At 34.8% G+C, this 12,074-nt stretch overlaps 1 protein-coding gene across 1 annotated transcript; it reads right to left on the reverse strand.

Moving 5' to 3' along the window:
* Positions 1–7,476: 7,476 nt before the first annotated feature.
* On the reverse strand, positions 7,477–11,166 carry LOC112002315 (probable disease resistance protein At4g27220). Its single transcript, XM_065777175.1, has 2 exons — positions 11,111–11,166; positions 7,477–10,420 (listed from the first exon to the last, which is right to left on the reverse strand). The coding sequence occupies exons 1-2, from the start codon at positions 11,164–11,166 to the stop codon at positions 7,477–7,479; spliced, it is 3,000 nt and encodes a 999-aa protein (XP_065633247.1).
* Positions 11,167–12,074: the final 908 nt, after the last annotated feature.

The raw sequence follows: 12,074 nt of genomic DNA on the forward strand, positions 1-12,074 counted from the left end.
AATCTAAATTGCACTTATTTTATAAGCCTAAGTATTATCCTAAGTACATTAACCCAATGTAATCATTTTATTATATCATCTGAAACATCAATACTGTCCAAAATACTCAAAAAATCTACAATATGGCCAATACAACAAGGCACAATTCTACATTTTGTCTAGTACATTTAAAAAAATTTCTAGTATTAGTTTAACGACCGATATGGTATATATCGCTAGGACGGCTGGAATTGACTTTCTTGATAGGAACACCATTGAATCCAAAAGTTTAAGTTTATGAGTTTGACCTAATTATGTTCTACTAACAACTCATATCTTTTTTTTTTTTCCTTCTTTTTTGGAGAAGAAACAACTATTATCTAATGTGAAACTTCACTATTTAACCAACTACACCACTTACATGTGAATATTATAACACACCTTTAGCAGTAACACATCACATTAACATTAAATAAGGTCTATCATGACTATTGACCAACCATACCATTTACATATGAATATGACTCCAACTATAACAATGTCACAATTGGTGAAAATTAGTCCATCGTAGGTTAATAGTTTACAAATTCATGGTTACAAATACGAAAGGAGTACTAAAGCAGCATTTGGATATGGATGAAAAGCCAGCGTCTGCATCTGGCGTTTCCAAAAAAAAAAAAAAAAAAAAAATGCACACGGATTACACTATTCATGTACTGTTCACGGGACCCATAACCACTTTATTCAGAAAAAAAATATTAAAAATGGGTCTCACGGCACTATTCACACATTTTAAAATTATTTTGCTACAGTGTTTTCAGTTTCCAGTTTTTAGCAAAATAAGTGATATCCAAACGGACCCTAAGTAGTATAGAATTACAACAAAGTTATATAGTGTAACAATCACATAGGTTTCAAAAATAAATAAATCACATAAAGACAACACTCAGAAATAAAACAATCAATAAAAGGGAAGATCCATCTTCTTTTGAGTTGCTCTCTAGTCATCATTCTCCATCACATTGTGTGTCCCCAACTTCACTAGTAGTTTCTCTCTCCAAGTCATCATTAGTGTCATCAGGGGCGTAGCCAGAAATTTTTGGTTGGGGGGGCCGAGGTAATATTATCATATTGATTTGCAATTCAAGAAAAATACAAAGTATGACATATATACATGTCTTCCTGCATTAGTTTTAGAAAAAAAAAACATTAAATCTAACCAAAATTAGACTACATATACAAGAAATAATATTTATAGAAATTAAATATAGCAAAGACACTATAAGCAACCATAAAATAAATAGCAGTTAAATTCAACCAAATTAGACTACTATGATAAAAAATAAATTCAAAATCAATTTCATTCGTCTCAACTAAATTCAAAATCAATTTCATTCCTACTAATAGTCTAATACTGTACCCTCACAGTCTCTCTACTCTCTAATGATAATTCCCACACCAGTACAACATAGGTCTTAGAATAGCTATGGGACATGGCCTCACTCAAGGAAAAAAAAAGTGAGATATGGCTGACATGTCTTAGAGAATGAAAGGAAAAGTCAAAAAGATGAAAAGTGGGAATTTGGGGTGAGGCATTTTTATGGCTACGTATTGGAGGAGGGGCCAAGTTTTCCTCATTGTCACTAGCATTAGTCTACAATAAAAGTATTTTGGAAAAAAAAAAAGATACAATGTAATCCAAAAACAACATGATATGAAAGAGCATGATGTTAACATATTAAGAACAATGTTCCGATCTCATCCACTAAATATGCAAATCAACTAAAACCAAAAGTGACAAGATCCAGCAATCACAAAAACCAATGTCAGCTTTATTCAAATTAGATTTCTCACATTCCGCACCATTGTAAGATACTACATTTCAAATAACAACAATAATTACAACACCAATATGGGAGTTTATCCTTTTTTTTTTTTAATTACATAATTTGGAAGCAGTTGCGGCTCCATAATTATTATCTAGGAGTTAATAAGAAGCAGAAATGATACAAAATCTAAAACAAAAGAGAAATTGAATATAACACATCGCCAAAAAATAAAAAGGTTTTACAATTGCCTTTTATGAGGTTTCATATTTTGAAACCATTGTATAATATTTTTATTATTAATCCTACGAGTTACACCTCTTCTAATGTATATAACCAAACAATCATTTATCCATTAATCTCCCATTTGATTGACTTATTTCAAATTTGCTAAGATCTAAATGGGCTTTTTTCTAAGGTTTTTTAATTAAGAAATTTCTACTTTCGTTGTTGAGCTTATTAATTTTTATTTTATTTTTCCAAATTTTAGCTCAAATTGGTTTGTTGAGTCCTATTATTTTATTTTTTAAAGGCCAGGATATTGATAACATGATCATATTCACATTTATTTTAGTTGGACTTAAAAAATATTTAAGGTCATGGTGTTCAAGATTTTATTTTAGAGGGTCAAAAAAATTAAAACAAAATTATATAATATATATATATATATATATTATTTTTTTTGCCAATTCAGGGGGTTGAAATCATGAACCCTTGGGCTTCAAGTTTATAAAGCCAAGATGTACCTTTTATTATTATTATTATTATTATTATTATTATTTAGAATTTTAATTTATGGTGTCTGTTATGATAATAGCTATTTATTATCGGGTCAGGCTTAGGTCCAATGTCCAGTAGTACTAGATCTGTTGAGATGATGACATATGTTCACTTTTATACACATGTCACCATCTAATCGGGTCAATGCACTAGATACACTGGACCTAAACCAAGCCTTTTATTATCATATTAAGACACCAATTAGTTTTTAGTGTAGGCGGAGATTGAATTCTAGATTTTTTATTCAACCATCAGAGACTTTACCAATTGAGCTAACTAGAACCCATAAGATTTGATTTCCTTTAAGCATTGATGTAGTTTTTGCAGTGTTATTAAACCCGGCCCGCCTTGACCAGTTGGACCAGTGACCTAGTGGCCTAGCACATAGATCGAGCCGAGTGATCAATTGGATCGGAACAGTACATGACCCGGTCAAAACCAATGCAACTCGGTGGGTTTTAAGAAACCTGTATGACTTTACTGGGTTTTATTAACCCGGTTGAGTTTGTGAATTTTGTAAAATTACATTAATTGGTCCACTTTATTGACTCTTTTAGAGCATTCACATCAAGAATGCTAATGCTAAAAAGTCAAATTTAACATCCAACAACATCAAAACTCTCAAATGTCAAAAAATTTTACACTATATAACAGCTCTTTTAGTAATGTTAAACTAATTTTTTTTTTTTTTTAATTCCAACGATCTCTCTTTCTCTCACTTCTCTCTTTCTCGTGTCTCCTGTTTCTATCTATTTCACAGCTTAAGAGCATCTCTAGCAGTTTCAGCAAATTTTTGTACTGTTTGGAGAATGAACAGTGACATTTAGCTTTTACCTACCAACTTTTTCAAATATACTTCCAACAGATTTTCTATCTCATTTAAATATTATTTCTTCATTTATTATTTATTCTTTTTTTAATCATCATTTATTCTTTTTTTAACAACTATACTTTTCAATGAGAAGTGTTATGTTCACAATATTTTACGCAATACTTTCACAACAAAATTTATGTGAAAAGCTGTTACTAGTTCTAATTTGAACTCACCATTGAATTTTTTTTTTCGCCAATATTAACTAATAACAATCTGTTACTTAAAATTTATTGTGAAAATATTGTGGTAGAATTTTTCAATTAGGATTTTTTATTTTTTATATTATTTTTTATTCTTTCATTTCATTCTCTCCACACACGTGTCCTCTATCCCCTTCTTTTATTTCTTTTTCTCCTCATCAAGAACCTTCCGGCAATATCATTTCTCTTCACATCAAAAAGAGAGAGAGAGAGAGAGAGAGAGAGAGAGAGAGAGAGAGAGAGAGAGAGAGAGAGGAGGAGAGATCGCTTAGGCCTCTAGCGCCACTCCAGCCGATGCTCCAACATCTCCACCACCGCTCGTCGTCCTCCCCACCGATCGGCTTAGGTTAGATCAGCTTGTTTTTTTTTTTTTTTTTTTTTTTTTTTTTTTTCATATTTGCTTGTTTTGATTCAACTTTATTTTAAAAATTGGATTTTGTTTTGTGTTTTGTGTTTGGATTTATTCTTTTGCTTATGAACAGGGCTCTCTCTTTTTTCTTTTCTTTTTTTCCTTTTTTTTTTTCTAATTTCATTTGGTTTGTGAGAAAAAGAAGCAGCAACGGCAACAGAGAGAATGAGAGAAAAAAAAAAAACAACGAAGAGAAGGAGAGAAAAAGAAATCTGGAGGAGGAGAGAGAGAATTAATATAAAAAATAGTTGGTATAATATTTTATTCAAGAAATTCAATAGCTAATGAACAGTAGCCCATCAGACTTGATGGGCTACTGTTCATAAGCCAAAAAAAAAATTGGGTATGCATAATCCACTGGAGTTGGTTGTTTTGCTCACATTCTCTATTATAGCTAATATTTAGGGCATGCATGGAATGTTGGAGATGCTCGCTCCTACCTTCCAAGGCTGAACCTCCATGGACAATCTCCACAAGAACGTCACCACTCACCACCAGCTTCATGGTGGGAAACTCAAGGCCGAACTCTCTCTTCTCTCAAGCTCTTTCTATATATATATTTTTTTGGCTCCCTGTTTGATCAGTGGGTTTGGGAATTGAAAAATGAGATTTATTTTTTATTTTTTTATTTGGGTTGGTTGTTAAGGTTTGAAAATAAAGGATTTTTAGTTTGGATTTGTGTTTGATTTCAAAGTGGGGTTGTGATTTATTTTGGGTTGTTTTTGTTTGTGATTTTGGTGGTTAGGGGTGAGTTGTGGCTGGTCGTGGCTATGGTTGTGGCTGTGGCTGTGGCTGTGGGCAGCGGCAGTGGGTTTCAATGGGCAATGGCAATGGCCATGGCAATGGGTTGGGTATCAGTGGGTTTTGCAATGGGTTTTGGTGGTGGCTGTGGCAGTGGGTGTGGGTGGTGGTGGCTGGTCACAATGGTTGGGTTTTGCAGTTTGGTGGATTTCGGTGGTTTTGCAGTGGGTTTCAATGGGTAGTGCAGTGGGTTGGGTTTCTGATGGCGGCGGTGGCCATGAGTGGTGGCTTGGGTGTTTTTGTTTGGGAGAAGAGAGATAAACACAGAGAAAGAGAGAGAAAGAGATGTAGAGAATAAAAAAGAATAAGGAAATTATATTTTAATAAAGTGGTAAAAAATATAAAACTTTTGATGCTAGGTGTATTATAAAGTGGGGTGTTAAAATAGATAAAGTAGTGTTTTGAGATGTTAAATGTTATATATTTTTTAGCTCATAGACTGGGTCAATCATTCGGTCTAGGTTTAATAACTAGGATTTTTTGGGCTCTAGTTTGTTGGAGCATGTTAAACCCTTGATATTTTGTTGTTTTGGAGTTGAGTATGTACATAAATGTTGGACAGATGGTATGAATGTATGATTTCCTTTATCGATGGTTTAGAATTTTGTTGCATATTGTTGAAATTTTGAAAGAAAATATGTGTAGGTTATATGGAGATATTTATGGCGTATATCAGTGCTTGATGATTTTCTACCTAGTTAAGGGATGTAAAATTTTAGATGCATTGGTTTTAGTAGGAAAGAATAGAATACTTGTCTACAAATTTGTTTTGGTTAATGTTAGTATTTATTGTTTTTTTTTTTTTTTGGTTGAGAAATAGTAGTATTTAGTTGAACTTGGTATTAAACAATTAATACTTTAGTTTCCAAAAATGAAACTACCTATAGTGTATAGACAATAGATTGAGATCTGGTGCAATTGCTATATGCAATTGTACCATGCATGGGGGCGGAGGCATGTTATGTTTTTTGGGGGGGGAGGGGCATTGTCCCCTAAAATTTTTTAAAACCTCTAGAGAAAGTATACCATGTTTCGGTAATACCAACTTAGTATCTGTTTTGGTATTTTCTACCCAATAAATGAGTGACACCTGCTTCAAAAAACCACATCAGACTACTCCAATAAATGATTAATTTATCTTCCTGATAGTATAAAAGATTGTGATTAATTTATTGGAGTAGTTTGATGTGGTTTTTGGAAATAGATGTCACTCATTTATTAGGTAAGAAATACTAAAACAGATTGCTGAGTTGATATTACCGAAATATGATACACTTTCTTCTACAATAGTAGGAAAAAATAAGTCTCACACTTTCTCATTTAAGAGCTGGCCCCACTATGAGAAAAACTTGGTCCCTCCGTCCANAATAAAAGGTACATCTTGGCTTTATACAAAGACCTCACAAATCTAAAAAACATGGATAAAAGAAACTACAGCTCCTCTTGTCACCTCTATCACTATCATTGCTTTCAAGAAAAGAACGTGTGTACTATCAAAATAGATAAGGGCGAGTGTAAAAAAAAGTACAAGACTAGTCACATTTTAATCCCCCTTGTTAAATTTGATAATAGTAATACCCAAGTCTCGATATTCTCATAATTAAAAGAAAATTTCATCATTCACAAGGTAAGCATTAACCAAGTATCTTATATAAGTAAATAACATCATGTAAGATAGTTTGGCACCCAAATTTTCATATTGAAGCTACATTTTCTTCTTGGTATGACAAAAACACTACTCGTTGTATAATTAAATTGGGACATTAGTGTAGTGACAGAGTACGGATGGATTTCATAAGGATTGTAAGGTGATAAGCATTGCTTTATACTTGTATGCTTGGATTTTTTGGATTTTTCTTTTCTTAGCTAGGAATGTTTAATCTACACCAAAGTCCACTCATGTTGGTTGCGATTTCCGTTCTAAATATCCAACTAAAATTTGTGTTTCCTTGTTATATTTTGTATCCTTGCCCGTGCATTCGCATGTGTTAAGAACTAGTTACACTAAAAATCAAAATTATGGAGAAGGATAGCCTGCTTGAAGAAGTTACATTTGCTCTTGCCTAAAGAAGGATTTGAAGCAAAGAAGTGAGTGCCATTACTTATTCTACAACTTGACTAAAATATAGGCATTCAGACTTCAGCTCACTTTAATTGCCTTTTGTTATGTATCCCACATCAGGCTAAAATGAATATTCAAAGGGATACTCACAATAAAAGAACTTGTAGAAGGTTAAGCATAAAGAAGAAGCCTTTATATTGAGAGGAGAGGATAGGAGGGCTCCAAAAGCTCCCATAAAGGAAGTTTAATATACTCAGTGTAGAAATACATGGTTTTGTGTTCCTCTTAACTCAACTAGTATGTCTCTTACCGAGATTTGGATTTGAATTCTACCTACATAAAAAAGAAACTTATTAGTGTCTTAACTTGATGATAAAGAACAATTAAATGGATGTCAGTCATACCCATAAGTTTTAAATTCTATCTATCAAAAATACATGGTTATTTGACCAAAAGTGGGTTCCAAAGTAAAAGAAAATTTTAATTCATAGGAAACACTTAAAAAAAGTAAAAGAAAAAGAAAAAGAAAAAGAAGGCTATGATGGCTATCCCCAAATCTGTACTGATCGAACCAAAGGCTGAAGGACATTCTTAGCATTGGGATGGTCCCACTCTAGGGCTTCCCATATGTTTGTTGAGATTCTTTGTAGTTTAGGTGGAGGAGATGGTTGTCCGCCAATATGGGGTAGGGAGAGAGGAATTCTCTTTAGTTTTGGACATCCAAATACTTGGATTACTTCGAGAGAATAACAGACCATTGTGCCCCTATAAATGCTCTCCAGTCGTGGTAGATCTTCAAGGGACAGATATCTCAGTTGTGGGAGAGATATTGTGAAATCATTATTAGCAGAGAGGTTGCTGCTCTCACCCAGCGCATATTCATGTCCTGTTGCTATTATTTCTTTCATTTGATAACATTCACAGACTGTAAGAGCTTCCAGGTTTTTAAAGTGCAGCAGCAAGCTGACCTCAAACAGCTTCTTCATAATTGGACAGCAATAAATGGATAATTTTTTTAGAGCAGAAAATGTGCCAGGAGGCAGTGGTGCAGCTCTTTCTCCCCTAAAAAGGTCACACAAGTTGCGCAATCTAGTAAGTGCTAGGGACTCAAGGTTTTCAAGTAGGATGTAAGATGACTGTTGAAGTATGCACTCTATTCCATTGCAACCAGAAAGTACACAAGTCTTTAATTCACTAGCATTGTTCAATGAAGAAATACTGGATAAGCTGATGATACCATGACATTTGATAATTTGTAAGCTCTGAATGTCGCCTGGCAGAAGAAGCATCGTGTCTTCTCCTCTGCCAATATTGCATTTTGTAAAATGTACTTCTTTTTGAAAAGATTCCATTTCTTCTTCAATTGCCTCATTACTCACTTCTCCCACTCGGATGAAATAATTGTTTGGTCCTTGTTCTTGCAGACATCTCACATATGCATTAAAATCATTCTGGTCATACAACTGGCCTGCAAAAGTTTCTAACTTTCTTAGGCTTGCCACTTCCTCTCCTTTCACTTTCAAGGTTTTTGAAGCCCCATAAATCATGAGGAATTGGAGAGAAGTGAGTTTAGGTAATATCCCTGAAGGTATAATTTCCAGATTGCGTGCATAGAGATTAAGATACTTAAGACTGACCAACATTTCCATTCCTTGGGGTACCTCCTTGATTCCACTATGACTGAAGTCTAGCTTCATTAACACCTTCATCTTTGCTAAGGAGGGCACATACTTCAATCGGTAACAACCTCTCAGCAGTAAAGCTGTGAGATTCTCCAACCCAGACACGGAATCTGGCAAAATCTCAAGGCCAGTATCGGATAGATCAAGAACCTGGAGCACATGCATATGCACAAAAAAAGAATTTGGAATGAGAGTCAAAGTATGATTTGATGATAGCAACAGGGTTGAGAGCCTATGACACTTGGGTGATAAGTTGGAAGGGACTTCTGATATGTAGTTGTGCATTAAGGAGACCTTCTCAAGATTCTCTGCCCACTTCTCAATGTTTGGAAAATTTCTCAAAAACACACCAGCTTCTACCAGGAATTGAGGACTTGTGCTTGTGATCTGGAGTGCCATGTCTCGAATCAAATCATGCATTTTCACCCATTTCATATCGTTGTTTTGGTCCACAACACTTTCTAGTAGGCAAGAATTTTCAAGCTTATTTAACATAGCATGGCCCTTGTCAAACTCTGCACGCTTGTTCTTCATTCCTTCTATTACTCCTCCTGCAATTAAATGCTCTATCAACTCCTTTCTCCCAATCAAAAAGTCTTCTGGGTATAGTGCACAATAAAGGAGACAATGTCTAAGTCTCTCATCTTGCAGTTGAATATAGCTGAACTTTAGCTGTTCATATACCTTCCCCATGCCACTGAGGCCCGATGTAGATACTCTCAGTTCTTCCAAAGCATTCCTCCACTCACAATGGTCAACTACACCCTTCATACTTCTAGCTATTGTGACAATCGCTAGTGGCAAACGACCACACTCTTTAGCAATATCCTTTGCAACTGTTTCTATTTCTGGAGCAACAAGGTCACGTCCAACTTTCTCCAAGAATAAATTCCATGTTTCATTTTCAGAAAGGAGCTGCACTTTTATTTTTTTGCATCCCATCCTTACACATACATCAGATAATCGAGTTGTTAACACTATTTTGCATTCATTATCCCTAGTAGGTTCTGGTATCCCTACCTCCTCAAGTTCAAATTCTTCCCACAGATCATCTAAAATTAGAACATACCTCTTTCTCATTCTCAACATTGCCAGTAACTTTGCTGCCCTTATTGTTTCACTTTCGTTTTCTGAAAGGCCTAATTCAAAGGCATGTGCAATTTTACTCTGCAATTGAATCACACTGGTTGCCTTTGGTACAGTGACCCATATGGCATTATCAAACTTACCAGTCTCAATCAAGAGTCGATTATAGATATGTTTCATGATGGTTGTTTTGCCAACACCCCCAATTCCATGAACTGATACTTTTCTGACATCATCATCCATCAAACATGCCCAAATTTCTTCCATATTTCTTCTAGTTGTGTCACCTACTATTATTGTGGTCGGCAGCATCACCCTATTGCCATCAGGACCATCAACTACCAAACTGTCATTAAAACTACCCTTCTGATGAAGCTCTTCCACTTCCTGAATTTTTTTAGTAACAAGTTTTCCTAAATGAGCGCGTAAGAGAAATTTCCCCTCTCCAACTTCTTGGTTTATGGTTTCCGCTTCACCATTCATCTTTTGCACATTTTCCAACCAAAGTTGAACCTCTTTCTTTAACTGTTTCCCTAAACAAAGCTCTACATTCATTCTTGATTCAATGTCCTCCTTCCGACTATTCACTGCTTCCAACTTGTTATGGAGAATTATCATCTTTTCATCAAGGCTTCTATGATATTTCACACATTTACCAATTGGAGCCCATATTATTTTTGCAATTTCTAAGATTGTCCCTGACAGCTCCATAATTGAGTTCCTGCATAGTTACAAAATAGGCATTAGGACATAATAAGCATATTCAGTCAAATCTTATATAAAAAGAAGCATATAGAAAATACTTGGCCAAGTTTTCAAAAAAATTGGAGTGACTCCTACTTAATGCTTGGCCATGTTCAGAAATAAATACTAGAATAAAATGCTTGATGTCTCCTTCACTCTCTCTTCAGACAGATCTTTTGCAGCTTGGCAATCTGTATGTTAAATTGGAAATATATTGAGTATTGATCCTTAGTTTCTTGCAATCTGAAACCTGTTTTTGATTCTGCTCCTTCAATTGGCAATTCAAAAGTTTCCAGTATTTAGTTTAGTTACTTTTTATTGAATTTCTGTATGGCTATTCAGATTTTATGAGAGAATGTGTGATTGACACTGAATGAGGGTCCTAGGAGTTTCAGCATAAATTATTGATTACAAAAGATCTTTACTAGATTCACTCCCCATAGTACTACACACTTAATGGGAAGAAAATTGTTTTGTTACAGTTCACCAAGCTGCTAAGAATGATGTGGACTCAACAATTAATTTTTCAAGATGTTATGGCAAGATCAACATGCTTCAACAGATTAAGTCTATAAAGACTAATAAAACTCCACGTGAACATAAGAGCACACCCACCTCCCCAACCCACCCCACCCCCACCCTTGACTTGTAGTCATGGCAAGCTAACCAATCCTTACGCTGTTGTCCATCCAAGTCCACATAATATTTCCCATCTTTAGTCATGGTCTGATGCTTGCTCTTTTTACTCTCTGGATTTCTTTTCTCTTTCATTGAGTGTTAGACTTTTAATGTTACTTCCACTCATCCTTTGAATTGAATCAGACCTCTCCCAAAGTGGTACCAGTTTGTGATCAAGCCAGGTTCTTTATATTATTCTCAAAATTCTTGTAGGTTCAGCTATTTCTTTTTTAATGGCACATTCAACTTACATATTTGTTGTGTTGAATTGTGATCTCATCCTTTACTCCTTGTTTATTGGGGGATGCTATTTGGTCTAAGGACCATTGCTTCAGCTTTTCTGTATGTTTAATTTCTCATGTAATATTCTAAGTTGACTGTATCTTCAATGAATGGAAAGAGAAAATCTGATCACTTAGGGTTGCCCCCTTATAAAATATTCAGACCAAGATCACTCACTCACTATTAGATCCACGGATATTTCTGCTTAAATTGATTATTCGTATATTGATTAGAATAATGATTAAATTCTCTTAACGTCTACAACAAGTAATATTTTATCACGTATCATAATAAGTAGTCATGAGTTTGAGCCTGTCTCCACACAGCTAAGCCTTTTTTTTATGCCACAGCTTAAGCTTTTGGTAAAGTGATGCAACTTTCTTTTTGTTTGGTACATGAATTTAATGGGACAGAAAAAGTACAGAGAGAAAGAACTGTTATACACAGAGCTGTAGAAAACAAAACAAATACAGCTTGCAGAACAGAACATGAACAAGACTTAAATAGAACTCAGTTGAGTTGAGAAATGTTTGGGGGGGGGGGGGGGGGGGGGGGGGGGGGGGGGGGGGGGNAAGAAGTCAGAAAATATTATAACACCATACAATCTGAACCAGATAACACATAAATCTTGGAAGAATTAATGCTCCTTGACCAACAGTGCCACCGATTGT

Source organism: Quercus suber, unplaced genomic scaffold (assembly GCF_002906115.3).
Source record: "Quercus suber isolate HL8 unplaced genomic scaffold, Cork oak 2.0 scaffold_150, whole genome shotgun sequence".
Lineage (NCBI taxonomy): Eukaryota > Viridiplantae > Streptophyta > Magnoliopsida > Fagales > Fagaceae > Quercus > Quercus suber.

Excerpts from the sequence above, each read along its gene's own strand:
- LOC112002315 (XM_065777175.1), bottom strand. The coding sequence starts at position 11,166 with ATGACTAAAGATGGGAAATATTATGTGGACTTGGATGGACAACAGCGT. Across the intron at positions 10,421-11,110 it reads GGACAACAGCGTAAGGATTG|GAACTCAATTATGGAGCTGT; the intron begins GTTAGCTTGCCA and ends GTAACTATGCAG.